The 19,394-nt window shown below is 47.4% G+C and overlaps 1 protein-coding gene across 1 annotated transcript in view; it reads right to left on the bottom strand.

Annotated features, from left to right (window-relative positions):
* Positions 1 to 503: 503 nt before the first annotated feature.
* The window catches only part of MEI1 (meiotic double-stranded break formation protein 1), a 63,958-nt gene continuing 45,067 nt past the window's right edge, over positions 504 to 19,394 (bottom strand). The window contains exons 21-31 of the mRNA XM_060023974.1: positions 18,582 to 18,747; positions 17,362 to 17,466; positions 12,530 to 12,640; positions 12,098 to 12,258; positions 9,428 to 9,509; positions 9,067 to 9,242; positions 3,429 to 3,510; positions 2,721 to 2,827; positions 1,641 to 1,772; positions 1,338 to 1,450; positions 504 to 549 (exon numbers count right to left, since the gene is read on the bottom strand). Of these exons, the coding sequence (XP_059879957.1) occupies positions 504 to 549; positions 1,338 to 1,450; positions 1,641 to 1,772; positions 2,721 to 2,827; positions 3,429 to 3,510; positions 9,067 to 9,242; positions 9,428 to 9,509; positions 12,098 to 12,258; positions 12,530 to 12,640; positions 17,362 to 17,466; positions 18,582 to 18,747 (1,281 nt within the window). The remainder of the gene's footprint in view (positions 550 to 1,337; positions 1,451 to 1,640; positions 1,773 to 2,720; positions 2,828 to 3,428; positions 3,511 to 9,066; positions 9,243 to 9,427; positions 9,510 to 12,097; positions 12,259 to 12,529; positions 12,641 to 17,361; positions 17,467 to 18,581; positions 18,748 to 19,394) is intronic.

Here is a 19,394-nt window from a genome sequence, read left to right as displayed (position 1 = left end):
CAGGGAAGAGCTGAGCTGGGCAGTTTCCCTCAGCTAGGAAAGCTGAGGTTTTGACCTGCTCACCTTCCTTGCCTGGAAATTGTACCTCTCTCCACTTTCACCTGAGGTGAAGCAGCAGGTAAAGTACTTCCTAGAGCACTTGGACCACAGCAGCACCAAACACATGGCCTTTCTCTGCCTCTTCTGCCCCAAGGATGGCCTGACTGACGTCTTCAACTGAGGTAACCAGCTGGTGTTAGCAGAACAAATCCCTCCCCTTCTCTCCCTGAGGCCATCCATCCTGGCTGAGGAACCAGCTGGAGGGAGCCAAGGTAAGTCCAAAGGGAAATGTTTTTGGAGAGCCCACACAGGCATGTGAGTATATCACTATTTCCTATTTCAACAATGGAGTAAATGGCTCCAGATGCACGGCTGCAGTTGTCATCCATTTCCCCCAAACCAGTGTGCCCTGACTTTGTCTTCTCCAGGTCTCAGTTCTGTTTCTGGGCCTTCAGGTCCTGAGATCAGTCTCTGATGTGGGACAGGGATACAGCCACTCCTCCCAGGCAGCTGGCAGCAAACATGAGAGGAGAATAGCAGGGAGGTGGGGCCAGCCATGGGAGAACCACACTTCCAGGGCCCAAAAAGGCAAAAACAGACAAGAGCAGAGGTGCACCTGAGAAGAGTGGGATGGATTCTAAAACTGGGACCTGAACACCTGGGCTGGGTAGTTGCTATACATCAGGGAACGTTCCATGGAAAGGGTTAGGAGGAGAGCCAGGGAGGCCACACACACACCTCCAGACCACAGGGTCTCTGGAGCACCCCAACAACCCCTCAGAGGGCCAGTGAGCACTGCCCACAGCCCCAGGCTTTCTCAGGGATGTGCCAGTCACCCAGCACCCTCCCCCACCGTGTTGTGCTTAGGGCAGCATCTATGCCAACCGGGCTTGGGCAACTTTCTCCAAAGCTCCTGGGGAAGGACTACCTCCCTTCTGAGTCTGGTGATATGACTTTGGAGATGGTCATGTCTGGGGTCAGATCCTGATGCTATCACTGTGTGATTCTGGGCACGTCATTTAACCTCTCTGAGCTAAGTTACAACTGTGTTAACACTCGTAGCTACTGTGAGGATTAGATACAGTGCATGTAACATGACTGGCCCTCGGTAGGAACTTAATAAACAGAGCAAGTCATTGTCCTTGCTACCACTGTTAATTCTTCTCGCTGACCCCTGCTTGCCGTAGAAGACAGGGCTGTAGACAGTGCAACTCTCTGTCCTGAAGCATGACGTTATAGCTTCCCATTACCTGGGTGACCCTGCTCAGGTCAAAGCTCCCAGATGCAAGAAAGGATACATCATGTCCTGTAGGGGCGGCTGGGCCGTGGAGGCCCTGGGGGAAAGACCCTCCAAGGAGGCCTGCAGGGTCTGGGCCATGCTATGATCAGCCAGGAGGCCCATGCTCTGGACCTGCGGGGAGAAGAGGGTAGGGAAGACAGGCTTTCTCAGTGCCCACTCCATAGAGGCCCTCTCTACCCTCCACCCCCTGCACTCCTGACCTCCCACTGGCTGCTGTGGCTAGAGCTCCCCACCTCCACAGGGAAGATGATACAAAGGGTCTGGCCTCACAGTGGCTAAATAGCATCCCCTTTCCACCCACCTGCAGAAAGAAGCCACGCAGAGCCTGGAGTGTGGTGCTGGAGAGGGTAGAGAGGTCAGCCAAAGCTGCGCCTTGCAGAACATGGCCCACCTCTTCACGAGAGAGGATGCTGCTGCTCCAGAACCGCACAAACTGGCCCAGGGAGAGAAGGCCCAAACATGTAGTGATGCGGCATCTCCTTCATTCACAGGTATTTGCTGTGCCCTGCTGGGCTCAGCACTGGGCTGGGGGCATGGATCTGAAGCCCACAGAACTCTGCCTTCAAGAGCTCAGTGTTGGTAGGCAGGGGTGGGGTTGTGTCACAGGAGAGTGAGGTAATGAGGAGGATTGCAAGACCCTGAGAGTTTGCTCTGCTGACCCCTTCAGTCCCGCCACTCCTACCCTGCCCCTCACACTAGACTATGTGTGGTTACCCAGACACACCACCACATTCTCGTATATCTGCTGTTCTCACTTCAATACTGTACCTGCAATACTTTTCCTTCTCTTTGCCTATTAATCCTTCAAGCCTCAGCTAAAATGTTACCTTCACTGCTGAATGTTTTCATTTTATTAAAGAAATACAGGCATTAACTGGGTGCTTACTATATTCTTACTCACTTCTCCCTCACAGCTCTGGCAGAAGCAATTACTCTTTTCTCTGGGTTCCTACACCAACCATTGATTTATTCATTGATCCACTTTACTATCATTCACAGGCTTGCTGCCTTGTTTATTCAGTGGGCACTTACCGTGTTCTAGGCACTTAGCATTATCTTCTACTCTTCCATTAATAACCATATTTTAACTACGAATTTCCTTGTCTATCTCCTTCTCTAGACTGAGGGACCTTTAAGGAAGAACATTTGGCTCACTGACATCTTTGGTACCTAGCACAGGATCTGGCAGGTGGTGGGCAGGCCTGGTCAATGTTTCATGAGTGAATGAGAAAGAATGTCTGGGTAGTCTGGGCAGAGGAGATGTGGGCATTCAGAGGAATTCCCTAGGCAGGCTTCTTGTAGGGTGAAGGCTCATCCAGCCCCTCTACCTTCTTGGAGGATGGCATTCTTCAGGCCACAGGACCATCCTTTCTGCACTTACCAGGGTCATGAGCCTCAAGATCTCAGCTCTGAGGAAGGAATTCTCTCCAGCATCCAGGAGGGTAAATAGCAAAAACCGATTCCAGGGCTGGGAGGCCACATGGAGTGCTATGGGAAACACCAGTCAACCGTGTGTTGTTAATGCTGCTTTTCTAAAGGCCTTGAAACATTGCTAAAGAAAACTTTCTCCTATTGGCTCAAAAAAGGGTTGCTCAGCAAAGGCAGGGCATTGGACAAGCTGACCCCAGGGCGTTTCTTTCTCCTGGGCTTCTATCCACCCATGCTGCCTGGCACAGGGAGACCACATATCCCACTATTGTGGGAGGCAGGCAACAGGAAGAGCTCTGCCACTTAAGAGCTATGTGACCTTGGTTGGGGCAAGTTGCTTAACCTCCCTGAACCTCGGTGTCCTCATCTGTATGATGGGCATGGCAGTGCCCTTGCAGTATTGTTAAAAGAATTAAACAAAATGAGTGTGAATCAGGGAGCTCCCTGGTGGCCTAATGGTTAGGATTCTGGGCTTTCACTGCCATGGCCTGGGCTCAATCCCTGGTTGGGGAACTGAGATCCTGCAAGCCACATGGCTTGGCCAAAAAAAATGAGTGTGAATCATAGAACAGAGGATGGGAGTCTGGGGTGGGAGGGTGGCAGGTGCTGGCCCCGTCCAATCTCCCCCATGGGAACATCAGAGAATGGGGAGGGTTTCTACCGACGTCTGGACTCCGGGCATGCAGGTAGTCAAGCAAGGCCTCCAGGCAGCCAACACAAGCGTGGGACAACAGAGGGTCCTTCTGCAAGAAAACAACAAAAACAAAAACCCCACAGAAGTTCACGTCCGGTTTTGCTACCAGTGGATTTTGGTGCCAACCAAGAAAAAAACATTTGGTTTTCAAAACAATTTAGATTTCAGAATTTCAGATTTGGGATTGTGGCTCTGTAGATAATCAAGAAATGTTTGTTGGTTTCATCTCTCACCCACACACACAAAGCACGGTGCTTATTATACTGATGATTTACCTACATTTGAGAGACTGTTTTGCTTCAGAAAAGGATGGGCCCTGGGCCCCATTAAGAGATTCACAGATTACAGATTCTGTAAGAGCCACACAGTTTATCTAAGCCAATGCATGTAAATCTTTTTGTAAAGCAGCAGAACCTTTCATCAAACAAAATTTTATGCTCTAATAAGCATAAGAAAAGAACTTAGGGTTAGGGAGATGCAAATTAAAACCACCTTGAGATACCACTACACACTCATCAACAGCTAAAACTGACTGACAGTACCAAGTGTTGGCAAGAATGTGAAGCAATTGGAACTCTCATGCACTCCTGATGGGAAGGAAAAATGGTGCAGCCACTAATGGCAGTCTGATGGCTTTTTTTTTTTTAATTAATTTATTTATTTGGCTGTGTTCGGTTGTCGTTGCTGCACACGGGCTTTCTCCAGTTGCGGCGAGCAGGGGCCACTCCTCATTGTGGTGCGCAGGCTTCTCATTGTGGTGGCTTCTCTTATTACGGAGCACGGGCTCTAGGCGCGCAGGCTTCAGTAGTTGTGGCACGCAGGCTCAGTAGTTGTGGCTCATGGGCTCTAGAGCTCAGGCTCGGCAGCTGTGGTGACAGGCTCTGTTGCTCCGTGGCATGTGGTTCTTCCCAGACCAAGGATCAAACCCGTGTCCCCTGCATTGACAGGAGGATTCCCAACCACTGTGCCACCAGGGAAGTCCCAGTCTGATGGTTTCTTATAAAGTTAAACATACACTTACCATATGTGGTAGGCAGAATTTTAAGATGGTCCCATGACCTTTGCTCCCAGATGTTATTCCCGTGATTAGGTTACATTACATGGCAAAAGGGAGATTGTTTGGGTGGGCCAAATCTAATTACACCAGTGCTTTAAAAGCAGAGTTTTCTCTGGCTGGTAGCAGAAAAAGAACCAGAGAGTCCAGAAGTGTGAGAAGGACTCAACATGCATTGCTGGTTTGAAGATGGAGGGGCTGTGTGAGAAAAAATGTGTGTAGCCTTAAAGAGCTGAAAGACCCACCCACCCCCAACAGGAGGATGAAGTGGATTCTTTCCCAGCTCTCCCAAATAAGCACCCAGCCTGACCAATACCTTGATTTCAGCTTTGTGAGACCCTAAGCAGAGAACCTGGTCGAGCCCACCCAGACTTCTGACGTAGAGAACTGTCAGATAATAAATGGGTGTTGTGTTAAGCCATTACATTTGTGATATGTAGTTACACAGCAATAGAAAACTAATATGTCATTTGACCCACCAATCCCACTCCTAGGTATTTATCCAAGAGAAGTAAAAATGGATATTCACAAAGACTTGTACTCCAGTCTTTATTCATGATAGCCAAAAATCTTTAAGTCCCAAATATCTGTCGGTAGGTGAGTGGATCAACAAATTGTGGAATAGCCACATAAGGGGCTACTACTCACCAATAAAAAGAAATGAAGTACTGATAACACAATATAAATGAATCTCAAAAGCATTAAGCTAAGTGAAAGAAGATAGACATATAAGACCACATACTTTATTTATGTGGAATTTTATTTTATTTTTTTTATTTTATTTATGTGGAATTTTATTTTATTTTTGTGGAATTCTAGAAATGGTAAAACTGTAGTGCCAGAAAGCAGATCTGTGTTTGCCAAGGGTCAGGGATGGGGAGAGGGGACTGACTAAACAGGGGTCCAAGGGAACTTTTTGTGGTGATGGAAATCTATACCAGGATTGTGGTGGTGTTTACAAAACTGTATATGTTTGTCAAAACTCATCTAGTTGTACATTTTAAAATCAGTGAATTTTATTGCATGTAAGTTATATCTCAATAAAACTGATTTTTTAAAATGTAAAGACAAACTAACAACACCAACAAAAATCCTATGCTCTCCTCATGCTATTTTTTGGAAGGTAGCAACCTGGAGGTTAACGTATGGGGCAGACTTGGGTTTGAAGCCTTGCTTGGTCACTTACCATCTTGTGTGATCCTGGCCAAGGTTACTTGATTTTGCTAAGTGGGGATAAAAGGATTACTTGGGCTGCCAAGAGGGTAAGATGAGCAATGCATACAGAGGGTTTAACCAGTGCTTGGCACAGAGTTAACACTCAAAAAATGGTGACTATACTGAAGGAAAAAAAAAAAAATCAGTTGGAAATTAATCCCAGGCAATGACTTGTTTATTTATGTATTTATACTATACAGGTAAATCATAGGATAAATATTCTTCCCACTGTTTAAAATTCTACTAAGATCCTATACTAAAATAACTCTGTTATATTTTTTTAAAAAATGGTGAATATCTTAGTGAAACGTATAATAGGGGAAACACTATCGCTCTTTAACAACCCCTAAGTCTCCTTCACAGGATCCGTAAGGTCTTTAAGACCTACAGTTTGAAGTGGTTGAGCTAATTCACTAACCTCATTTTACAGCTGAGAAAACTGAGACCCAGAGAGAAAATACTTGACCTGAGGACACCTGAGTGGTAGGTGGCAGGTCTAGAAACAAACCCTAGGCCTTGTGCCCTTTCTCCTTCTCTAATCTAAAATTAACTCTTAACCAGTGGGCACTTCCACCCTTTTCCCAGGTACCTAAGATTAGCCAGTTCAAAAGTAACCTCTCCTGTGGAGCCTTCCTTGATTCAAATAATAGGTCATTTTGCCATTAATTATAATTTCTTGTGTTTCCTGCAATCTGTGAGTGCTTAAATGGCTGAAACAGCATCATATTCATTTCTGCGTCCTCATTCACTCATTCAACAAACATTACTGAATGCCAATTCTGTGGGAGGCTTTATGCTGGGTATTGAGTATAAGGGAATCATTTTCCCACTCTCTGTTTTGAATATTAAAACAGGAACTTCAGGGCTTCCCTGGTGGTGCAGTGGCTGAGAGTCCGCCTGCCGATGCAGGGGACATGGGTTCATGCCCCGGTCCGGGAAGATCCCACATGCCGCGGAATGGCTGGGCCCGTGAGCCATGGCCGCTGAGCCTGCGCGTCCGGAGCCTGTGCTCCGCAACGGGAGAGACCACAGCAGTGAGAGGCCCACGTAACGCAAAAAAAAAAAACAAAAACAAAAAACAGGAACTTCAGCCCTTTCAGAAACATTGGAGAGAAAGCATTTGCCCTTCCTCCCACCTCTAACTGGCTTCTCCTCACCCAACGAGAGATTTATCTAACAAGTGAGATGCTAGCTTAACACCTACTGAGCCATCAGGGCAGGACTAAGGTATTAAAGGTCATGCTCCCAGGAACTCAGACTCTTAAGATCTTGGCCAGCTGGCTAAGTGTCCAACATGGACATTATTGGAAATGCAAACACAATTTACCTGCCTGTGGGCTCCCGGTCTGGCCCAAGGGAAGGAGGGTAGTTAAAAAATCCTTTTGGATAAGATATGATAAAGCAAGCATAGTAAAATGTTAATGGAAGAATGTACATGGTGGGTATATGAGTGTTCACTGTAAAATTCTTTCGTCTTTGCTGTATGTTTGAAAAATCTCAGACTAAAAAGAAGCCCGTTCCGACCTTAAGTCCCAGCTACATTCTACTATGGTGTTTGTCAGCAATAAAGCTGATGCTTTGGTTCTCATTTGATTCGTGATTTCCCAACTGGATTTGAACCCACAAGGGGAAGGAGACACAAAGATTAACCAGACACAGTCCCTTCCTCTGAGGAGCTCACAGCCTGGGGAAGACCGATATGAAAATGGGAACTCACAACAGAGAGAGATAAGTGCTATACGTGATAGAGGTCTGATCCATGAAGAGCACAGAGCCTTTGAATAGATGTGCTGGCAGGACAAGACACGGCATCCGCACAGCGCCCACTTCAGGAGCCTTCTCTACATCCTCACATTTCCCCACTTCCCCCAACCTGTGCACAGGCCCAGTGGGGATCAATCCTTGAACGTAATCTCCCACAATCAACAGCCATATCAAATATGTCTGTCATTATCTGGGCGGCCAGCGGAGACCACTCATATCAAGGCCCCGCCCCTCCCCCCCCCCCCCCCCCCCCACCGAGGAAGTCTCTGCAACTCCTCTCACTCGTTTGCTGGCTGCCCCCACCTCCCTCTTCTTGCCCATGATGCCTTGCCATCAGACCAGACCACGTGGATCTGTGACCGTCCGTCTTGGGCAAGCTTTAAGGAGCAGGAAAAGAGAGTCCAAGTCTAACTAAAACAGCATAAACATCTGGGGCCTTGGTCACCCTACAGTGACCAGCTCATATTTGAAAATAACAGACAATAAGCTCCTTGAAAGAGAAGAAGGTCTCAGGGAATCATGGGTGGGAATGGGCCAGAGGGCCAAGGACAGGGAATGAGTCCATATCAGAGGACGAAATTGTGCTGCCATCAAGATCAATCCCATCTCTGATGCCCCCTACCCTCGGGGACCTAGGACAAGTCACTTGATATTTCCAGCCCAGCTCAAGCACCTCCCCCAGAAAGTCTTCTCTGACAGCCAGCCTCACAGTCACCCTACACCAGCCTGTAATGTACGTCCTGTGCCCCCACTGTGCAGTGCTTCCCTTCAACCCAGCACTGCCCACTCTGTGTTAGCACCTCTTATCCACATGGCACCATCCACCGCCCCCTGAAACTGTGAACTTCTCAAAGGCGGGAATCTGATCGATCTCCATGCCCCCACCACCCGTCACAGTATGTGACTGCTGGGTAAACTATGATCTCCAAGAATCCTCTAAGCTGTAAAACACAAACCCCTCTGAGGTGGACATCTACTGTTTTGCTTGTCCAGGATCCATTCCTCCTCCTTCTAAGAACAGTTTTCTCTTGCAGAACCATTCCTCTCTTATGTTTAGTCCATGTGAGTTAGGGAGAGCTGACCATATGCCCCAGCCTCCAGGAGAGGACACTCACCCAAGGCAGGTCAATCAGAGCATCCCATGTTTTGGGCATAGTGACTGCCACATTACCAAGCCAGGCTAATGAGACTCAATTCTGGGGACTACGAGGAAAGAGAAACTTTCTTTCTGCTGGAAGGACATAAGCCAGGAGCTGCTGCTGGTCATCCTACCAATCCCATGAGAATAAAGCTGAGAGAGAAATGCAGAGCCAAGAGATGGAGACAGAGTTCTGATGACACTGTTTGAGCCTCTGGGATCCCAGCTGTGCCTGAAGTCAGTTTTGACCCCTGGACTTCTCAGTTATGAGACAATTTGAGTTTCATTTCTGTCACTGAAACTTTAAAACCAGTCAAACCTCTCTCTAGGCCTTAGTGGGAATACCAGGATCTTGACAGGCAGCCACCCCTTTCTGCTGTCATCCTGAGAGAAGCAGGCTCCACTGCCAGGGTCCCACTCCACAAAGGCCTTACCTGAACCAGGAGGTTCTGCAGTCCGATGACCAGGGACAGCACTTGTGATGTTCCCAGTGGAGCCAGGACAGTGTCCTCAGGGGCTGGCGGTGGCTGGGTCCCTGAGGGCAGCAGAGCAACCAGGGCAGAGGAGAAGCTTTGTTGCAGGGCTGTCCGCAGGAAGCGTAAGATGGCAGCTGAAAGTAGAAAACGCCTTACACCCAGTTCTTGCCTCATTCCCCACCTCCCCACCAGCGCTGTCATGGGGAAGACCACGGGGATAATAAAGGGGTGATCGCGGACTGGTCTGGGTGGGGTGGTCTCATCTCAGAATCTAGGGGAAAGGTTTTTCCTCTCCTGCTAGAGGCCCTTGGTCCCACACCTGAGAGCAGCGCAGCCTTTTTCTTCGGAAAGCTGAGGGCCTTCAATACTTGGTCCAGTTCCACAGACAGTGTCTGATGAACCTGGCAGGGCAGAGGGTAAAGGGGTAACCCCCACATTCTGGGAGCTTGGGCAGAAAACCACCTGCTACAATATCTTTTACCCCCCCTACACATACCCGCTGCATCCAGAAGGACAGAGGAGGCCACACAGAGTCTTGTGAGCCTCACGGATCCTGGATTCAGGAGCTTGAGGAGGAAAATCAAGCCCAGACCTGGAGAACCCTGCTTCTCCCAAGTGTCCCCCATCCTCAGAGAGCTCCTGCACCAGGGAGTCTTCCCCAGCCTTAGCTGTGGGTCAGTCTCCTCTTGAGCCCACCAACCACCTAACTCAGATCTGGAGTCCAATGGCCCGGAATCAAAATCCTGGCTCTGCCACTTGCCAGCTGTATGGCCGTGGGCAAGTCACCGCACTGCACCTCTCTCAGCCTGCCTTACTTCCTTCACCTATGAAAAGGGAACAGTGCCACCTGCTTTCACTCTCTCCAGAGCTATCGTGAAGAAGAGCTGAGGACCAGCATCGTGAATATGCTCCTTAATGTCAAAGCAATGACCATACTGAGGGGTTAGTTTGGGTGACAGGTTCAAAGCTGTGAGTCTGCTCTGCTCTCCTTACCCAGAACATACGCTGCCTGAAGGCAGCTTTTCCTCTACTTGGATCTACAAGTGCTTGGCACAAAGCAATTCCTCAAAAATGCTTGTTAGGGCTTCCCTTGTGGCGCAGTGGTTAAGAATCCACCTATCAATGCAGGGGACACGAGTTCGAGCCCTGGTATGGGAATATCCCACATGCCATGGAGCAACTAAGCCCGTGCACCACATCTACTGAGCCTGTGCTCTAGAGCCCGCGAGCCACAACTACTGAAGCCCGCGCGCCTAGAGCCCGTGCTCCAGAACAAGAGAAGCCACCACAACAAAGAGTAGCCCCCGCTCTCTGCAACTAGAGAAAGCCCGCGCACAGCAACAAAGACCCAACACAGCCAAAAAAAAAAAAAAAAAAATGCTTGTTAGCTGGTGGAATTGGCAGGTTCCAGGCAGAAGAACCAACTTGTATAAAGGTATGGAGATGCCATACTAATCTAAGATGTAAACAGAGGAAGCTGTGTGTGGAGGTTATATGGGAACTCTGTGCTATCTGCTCAATGTTTTTGTAAATCTAAAACTGTCCTAAAAATAATAGCTATTAAAAATCAACCAAAAACAAACAAAAAATGTACTGAGATGTGAAAGAGCACAGTTGACTGGGAGAAGAGCAAACACTTGGTCAGAAGACAGGAAAGGAGGGTAGAATGGCAGAAAGTAAGGCTGCAGAGGGGCCTGGTAGGAAGGGTCTCAGCAGCTATGAGGAGAACAAAAAGGCTGCTGAAGGACAGTGAGCAGAGGGTAAGTGTGGACAGACCGTGGCCATAGGGATAGGAGCGGTGGAGCAAGGGAGAGGCTGGAGGCCAGAAGATTGTGAATAGGCCATATCAGTGGTGAGGATGAATGATCAGGCCTGAACTAGGGCAGAGGGGAGAACGTAGAGTAGAGATAGTTACGTAATTGGCTAGTTATGAGCTGAGGGCCAGGGCAGAACCAAAAACAAGGTGCAGGCTTCCATCCAGGCAGGTGACTGCAGGGGGAGGGGTGGGCCCAATAGCCGCACATAGGAAAGTAGGAGAGGTTCCTGTCCCAAATCAACCCCATTGGCAACTAGCTGAAGATCTGCTATAGTGTAGATGTGCTACAGCTTACTGAAACCCTAGAGGCCAAACTTGAAAACTCACTTCACTTCTACACAAATGAGTGTGTGCCTGGCATTAGATTGGCACAGAGCTGGGCACAGTGTGAGGATACCTCAAAGGCTAGGAGATGGTTTCTGTCCACTAGGGGCAGCCAGCCTTAGGGAGGAAACACCTGACTGTGAAGCAGCCCACAGAGGAGCTCATGCAGGGCACTAGGATGACAAGGTCATACAAGAGGGAGGGGCTGCGAGGAAACGGGGTGCTCTGTGGATATGTCCATGGCCCTCCTGTTCCCTGCATCACCTTCTCAAACGGTCACATGACAGCTTACACAGTATGGCACTCACAGCTTGCTACCCACAACTTCAAGGTCACACGCTGGATTCTGCCTTCTTGTCCAGTCTGACAGTCCATTCCCTACACTCCAGCCACGCAGTACCTCACCACTCTTCAAATATATATACCAAGTCTTAAATTTGTGCAGCTTCAGGCCTGTGCTCATATCATTCTCTTTGCCTGGAGCACCCTTGCCCCACTATTTTAGCCGGGTACAGTCTTGCTTACCTTTTAGGGCTTTGCTTAAAGATTACAACACAAGTTCCCCAAGTCTGGGGTATATACTGTATTCATTTTTTATTCCTCTGTGCCTAGAATACAGCCTGGCATGCAGGTGATCCATGTGTGCTAAATGGATTAATGTAAACCAACTTGACAACAGCCTTGAATGTTTTTTCCCTGTTTTGTAGGCAAGGAAAATGAAGCTCAGAGAGTTAAATACCTTGCCAAGGTTACACAACTAATAAGCCACAGATCTGGGATCAGAACTCAAGATCTTGTCACTCCTTGAGTGCCACCCATGCCCCAAAGCAACAGGGGTTAGAAACTAACCTGCAGATTGCCATCGTGCTGCTGGGCAGAGAAGGAGGCAGTGAGCAGCCAGGCGGAGCAGAGGAGCTCGGTCCTGGGAGAGCCCTCCTCAGCCCAGGTGAGGGCCAGCGTCTTCTCTAGAAGCTCTATCAGGGCCGTGCTGCTCAAGAGCACTGCAGCAGCTGTAGAGGGTTGGGCAGGGCAGGTGGTGTTTAGTTAGCACCCGATGGGTGCTTCATACACACATGGTGAATGAACAAAAGGATCAGCTTAAGGCTCTAAGTTCCATTTCGGAACCACAGGTTACTGGAACCAGAAAGGACCTTAGGACCATCCGATCCAGCCACACACCCCCTTTTTAATTTTTTTTAGATGGAAAAACTGAGGGCAGCAAGGGCCATAGACACTGCCCAGCACCCTTCCTCTTCACTATGCCAGCCCGGGCCCCAGCACCTCTTTTCTGACTGCCCAGCGTGGTCTGATGAAGGCTCCAATACAGGAAGTTGAAGGAGGGCTGCAGGATGTCCGTGTCAGTGGGACTGCACTTCCCACACAGCTTGCTCACTGCAAGAGATGAGAGTGCCCTGGAGCCCCAGTGCTCAGCACTCCATGGCTTTAGCACACACCAGCACTCACACTTCTTACAGCTAGTGGCCCTCAACTGGCTAATTTCAGATGTCAGTCTTGGGGACCAAGCACAAACTGAGCACCCCTGATATTACGGCCAGTGGAAAGAAACAGTGACAAACCCGAAGGTATGTTCACACCCTCCACCTGAACAAACATCAGGCAAGCAGCCCACAGCTGCACATTAGAACAGACTGCACAAGTGTAGGTGGTCAAAAGGCATCCTATGACAGCGCTCATGCCAGCACAGACTCCAGGTTGGAGAGTCTGCAGAGGTCACATAGGCCAACCTGCCACCATCAGCAGAAAGAAGATCCAGTCTCTGAATTCTTCCAGCAACAGGGCACTCACCACCTTCACAGGGGAGCTCTGTAACCGTCAACGTGCAGTTCCCTAAACTTGCCGTATTCTCTCTCCCACATCACCTCCATCTGGCTAACTCCTTTCCTCCTATTCAGCAATCAAGGCTCAGCTCAAAGTTCACCTCCCTCATGAAGCCTTAATCTCTCATGGCAAGATTAAACGCCTCTTCATGCTCTGCCAGCCCTCAGCGAGCAGTTACTACACTGGAGAGTAGACATCTACAGAGCACATCCCTTTCCTCTTGGGAATTACCTCTCCTTGCTCCCCTGCCCCCCACCATCCTAGATATGAAACCTACCTAAGTCTCCATTCCTTTTTTTTTTTTTTTTTTTTTTTTTTTTTGCGGTACGTGGGCCTCTCACTGTTGTGGCCTCTCCCATTGCGGAGCACAGGCTCTGGACGCGCAGGCTCAGCGGCCATGGCTCACGGGCCCAGCTGCTCCGCGGCACGTAGGATCTCCCTGGACGGGGGGCACGAACCCATGTCCCCCAAATCGGCAGGCGGACTCTCAACCACTGCGCCACCAGGGAAGCCCAGTTAGATTGTTTATTTGAGATTTTTCTTGTTTCTTTAGGTAGGCTTGTATAGCTATAAACTTCCCTCTTAGAACTGCTTTTGCTGCATCCCATAGGTTTTGGATCGCAGTGTTTTCACTGTCATTTGTCTCTAGGCATTTTTTGATTTCCTCTTTGATATCTTCAGTGATCTCTTGGTTATTTAGTAACATATTGTCTAGCCTCCATGTGTTTGTGTTTTTTACGTTTTTTCCCTGTAATTGATTTCTAATCTCATAGTGTTGTGGTCAGAAAAGACGCTTGATATGGTTTCACTTTTCTTAAATTTACTGAGGCTTGATTTGTGACCCAAGATGTGATCTATCCTGGAGAGTGTTCCATGTGCACTTGAGAAGAAAGTGTAATCTGCTGTTTTGGGATGGAATGTCCTATAAATATCAATTAAATCTATCTGGTCTATTGTGTCATTTAAAGCTTCTGTTTCCTTATTTATTTTCATTTTGGATGATCTGTCCATTGGTGTAAGTGAGGTGTTAAAGTCCCCCACTATTATTGTGTTACTGTTGATTTCCTGTTTTACAGCTGTTAGCAGTTGCCTTATGTATTGAGGTGCTATGTTGGGTGCATATATATTTATAATTGTTATATCTTCTTCTTGGATTGATCCCTTGATCATTATGTAGTGTCCTTCCTTGTCTCTTGCAACATTCTTTATTTTAAAGTCTATTTTATCTGATATGAGTATTGCTACTCCAGCTTTCTTTTGATTTCCATTTGCATGGAATATCTTTTTCCATCCCCTCACTTTCAGTCTGTATGTGTCCCTAGGTCTGAAGTGGGTCTCTTATAGACAGCATATATATGGGTCTTGTTTTTGTATCCATTCAGCAAGCCTGTGTCTTTTGGTTGGAGCATTTAATCCATTAACGTTTAAGGTAATTATCAATATGTATGTTCCTATGACCATTTTCTTAATTGTTTTGGGTTTGTTTTTGTAGGTCCTTTTCTTCTCTTGTGTTTTCCCAGTTAGAGAAGTTCCTTTAGCATTTGTTGTAGAGCTGGTTTGGTGGTGCTGAATTCTCTTAGCTTTTGCTTGTCTGTAAAGCTTTTGGTTTCTCCATCAAATCTGAATGAGATCCTTGCTGGGTTGAGTAATCTTGTTTTTAGGTTCTTTCCTTTCATCACTTTATTAAGTATATCATGCCACTCCCTTCTGGCTTGTAGAGTTTCTGCTGAGAAATCAGCTGTTAACCTTGTGGGAGCTCCCTTGTATGTTATTTGTCGTTTTTCCCTTGCTGCTTTCAATAATTTTTCTTTGTCTTTAATTTTTGCCAATTTCATTACTATGTGTCTCAGCGTGTTTCTCCTTGGGTTTATGCTGTATGGGACTCTCTGTGCTTCCTAGACTTGGGTGGCTATTTCCTTTCCCATGTTAGGGAAGTTTTCGACTATTCTTCAAATATTTTCTTGGGTCCTTTCTCTCTCTCTTCTCCGTCTGGGACCCCTATAATGCAAATGTTGTTGCGTTTAATGTTGTCCCTGAGGTCTCTTAGGCTGTCTTCATTTCTTTTCATTCTTTTTTCTTTATTCTGTTCCCTGGCAGTGAATTCCACCATTCTGTCTTCCAGGTCACTTATCCGTTCTTCTGCCTGTTATTCTGCTATTGATTCCTTCTAGTGTAGTTTTCATTTCAGTTATTGTATTGTTCATCTCTGTTTGTTTGTTCTTTAATTCTTCTAGGTCTTTGTTAAACATTTCTTGCATCTTCTCAATCTTTGCCTCCATTATTTTTCTGAGGTCCTGGATCATCTTCATTATCGTTATTCTGAATTCTTTTTCTGGAAGGTTGCCTATCTCCACTTCATTTAGTTGTTTTTCTGGGGTTTTATCTTGTTCCTTCATCTGGTACATAGCCCTCTGCCTTTTCATCTTGTCTATCTTTCTGTGAATGTGGTTTTTGATCCACAGGCTGCAGGACCGTAGTTCTTCTTGCTTCTGCTGTCTGCCCCACCATTCACTTTTTTGGCAGCCACAGCACACTTGACTTTGCTTGGCTTGTGGTCAACCAGACAAGCAGGCCCCCCAACCATACCCTCACCTGTGAACTACAGTCCTCTACCCTCAATGCTCTCAAATAAAAGTACTCAAGGGTTATACATAAATGTATATTCATTTCACGTGTATGTTTCAGCCTGTTATTTCTCCCTGTTAGAGGCCCTTTCTATTTATTTATTTGGCCACAGTATATGGCTTGTGGGATCTTAGTTCCCCAACCAGGGATCAAACCCATGCCCCCTGCAATGGAAGTGCAGAGCCCTAACCATTGGACAACCAGGGAATTCCTTAGAGGCCCTTTTTTTTTTTTTTTTAGATTACTGCTTTTTTTTTTTAAAAACATCTTTACTGGAGTATAATTGTTTACAATGGTGTGTTAGTTTCTGCTTTATAACAAAGTGAATCAGCTATACATATACATATACATATATCCCCATATCTCCTCCCTCTTTCATCTTCCTCCCACCCTCCCTATCCCACCCCTCTAGGTGGTCACAAAGCACCGAGCTGATCTCCCTGTGCTATGTGGCTGCTTCCCACTAGCTATATATTTTACATTTGGTAGTGTATATATGTCCATGCCACTCTCTCACTTCGTCCCAGCTTACCCTCCCCCTCCCCGTGTCCTCAAGTCCATTCCCTAGAGGCCCTTTTGATGGCTGTTTTTGTCACACACAGACCTCCCTCCCAGCTGAGCATCATCCTTAACCTGATAAGATAGGCAGCCATGACCAGCTCCAGGTCAGGCCTGGAGGCTCTTTTTGAGCTAGACACTGATCTTCTCATGAGAAGCCTTGGGCTCCAGGCAGGGAAAAAAACCATCCTCACCTTTGGCCACCTGACAGTCCACAGGTACTGAGGACACACCATTTCTCCTATTAATTTCAACCTTGCTTCAACAAATTTTCCTGAGGGTACTGCCTATGAACTAGTGACCGCATTAATGAGCAATAAAAGGTCCTGAGAGGTTTGAAGTATGGGTAGAAAAGAGGCCTAGAGAACTGTGACTGGATCATCAGATCCTGAGTCAGCTGTGGGGTGAAGTGGAAAACTGAGTTTGTGCCAGGAAAAATGAAGATACATGGATTGTACCCAATGAAGGCCTACTCTGTGCCAAGCATCCTGTGGCATTCTACATCTACGGTTATTTTTGTATCAACCCTAAATCAGGTATGCACTATTATTTTACCTATGAGGAACCAAATGCTCATAGAGGCAAGGTGACTGCCCAAGGTTGCATAATTAATGACTAAGCTGAGAACAAACCCAGGCATTCCTGATACTGGAGCTTGTCACAATGATTTTTTTTTTTTTTTTTTTTTGATTTTCCAAACATTACCAGAGAATGAGCAGAGAAAGTTCTGGAAGGTCCTTTATCAAGAAGCCCACAGGAGATCAACCAATCAGGGAACTGTGCACGAGCTGATTGCATACCCTGCAACCCTCATCCCTCACCTTGCCTTTAAAAATTCTTTGCTGAAACCCTTCGGGGAGTTCAGGGTTTGGGGGCATGAGTCCCCGTTCTCCTTGCACGGCCCTGCAAAAAACCTCTCTCTCCTCCAAAAAGAAAAAAAAAAAAAAAGCCCACAGGAGTAGACTGACCCACTAGCTTCTTCCAAAAAGATGAAAGGGTGGAAGAAAGGATCAAGGCCAGCACCACTGAGAACACACCCACAGCACGCCCAGCCCCAGGCCCTCAGGCACTGTCCCAAGCAGCCAGAGCACCTTGGTGAAGGAGCTTCATGGCCATGCTGTCCAGTTCTTGCTCTGACTCGTTTCTCAGCTGCACTAAGGAGAGGAGGCTCAGCAGCAAAGGCAGGTTCCCCGAGGCTGTGAGAAACAAGGAGAGCTGGTCAGGGGGATTGACCATCAGATCACCCTAAGGTCAGACAGGCACCCACGACCCACCAGCGGTAAATAGTTTGTTGGGATTTACCCCTATTTCCTGTCTTTTTCCTTCTTCATTTAGAAGAGGGGCAACTGACGTACTGAGTGCCAGCTCTGGGTTGGGTACCAGGAATTCATTATTTCACTTAATCATCCTAAAAATCATGTGAAGTAGGGATTGTTATTCCTATTTTGCAGTTAAGAAAACTGAGGCCCAGAGAGGCTGAGTGACATCTCCAAGGCCCCACAGCAGCAGGGCCAGGGCCAGGACTTGAACCCAAATCTCAATCCAGTGCTCACAGTCATTCCACTATGTGTTTCCAAGAAATCTCATGGCTCTTAAACACTATTATTAGTTAGCTGTGGCTTGTCCTTCCCTGAAAAAGAAAGACTCAGCTCTTCTAGATACCCTTAAACATACCTCCAAGCCGCCGTCCTCAATCAGAACTGGACCAAGTGAGCCACAGCTCTCTACCTACTTCCTCTTAATTGCTTTGAAGTTTAAAAATTCAACTTTCTGAGAGTAATCAGACCAATCCCAGTCTTTCAGTGTCTTCATACTGTACCAAATATCAAGCTTCCTTGACTCCAGGGAGTCCCATTCCAGATTTAGAAACCATCCTTTTGGATCTCACCAGGAGCTTCCAATACATCACAGATCCACCCCCTTCCCAGCCCCTGCTGGCTGCTGCTGCCTCTCTGACCTCCCCAGTATTTACCCCTTTTTTCTTCCCAACTGGAGGCTGCCATTCCTGTGACAAACAGCTCTGAGCACATGCTGGGCAGGGTGGGGACATGCATGCATACATCAAACACTCTCACCCATGCAGACATTAAACATAAGCACACTCAAACCACATACACAAACCAAATATGTTGAGCACCCACTCTCCAATGAGAGGAAGGAGATAAAGTTTAGTTTGATGCCCCACTGTTCTGACTTTTCTTTTGCATGGAAAACTCTGATTCTCTCTCCTAGAGCAGACCTCATCAGGGCAGAGATGCCACTTCTGTCTGACCTTCAGGTCAATACATGCCCCCAGCAGCTGCAGACTGACCTTCTGATGGGGAGGACCCATGTTCCACCAGCAGATGCTGTAGGATCAGCAGGAAGTGGCCTCGGATGAGACCACCCACTTGGACATCCTCATTCCTCCTCAAAAAGGTCCTCAGGACGATCAGTACCTTGCGGGCTGTGTCCACTGGACTGGAATAGATGAGGTCCTGAGCAGGAGAGAAGGAAGCCAGAGCTCAGAGGGCATTATGGTTAGGGACAGGTGGACAGTGAATAAGAGAGGAGCTGGGGAAGGGTCCCAAATGATGGTGTCACAGAACCTGGGGAAAGAAGCACTCACTCAGCATCTACCATGCATCATCCTGTCAAATAAGTCTATCCTAAATAGGAGAAAATGAAGGCTCAGAGAGATTATGTGATGTGCCAAACTTCATGTAAGCTAGTAAGTGGCACAATTAGGATTTGAATACGGGTCTCCTAACTCCAAGCCCAAAGCTCTTTCTACTTTCCGGGATGCCTCTCTCTTGTAAATGGAATTACAGGGTCAAGAAGAGGTTATTTCAGAACAGGGGACCTGAGGGTGCCTTAAGGGAGAAGGGGGCGGGGAATGGAGATGTCACAGGGCAGGCAGAGGATGGGTTAGGACAGATTCAGGGTACAGGAAGGGAAGCAAGGACCAGATCAGGCCCTGTCTCTGCCATGGCATCTGGCTATTTCTGCCCCAAGGTGTAAAGGCCTTGGTTTCAGAAGGTGGGAAAGAACATTGCTTTTTATTTGCTTTCAGAGTTATTTTAATGAGTATATGTTAAAGGCAAAGCCAGCAGAAGCCACACCAGAGGCTATTCTACTGATAGCT

Source organism: Delphinus delphis, chromosome 11 (genome assembly GCF_949987515.2).
Source record: "Delphinus delphis chromosome 11, mDelDel1.2, whole genome shotgun sequence".
Classification (NCBI taxonomy): domain Eukaryota; kingdom Metazoa; phylum Chordata; class Mammalia; order Artiodactyla; family Delphinidae; genus Delphinus; species Delphinus delphis.
The sequence above is the reverse complement of the archived record's forward strand: the minus strand, read 5'-3'. Positions and strand labels throughout refer to the sequence as shown.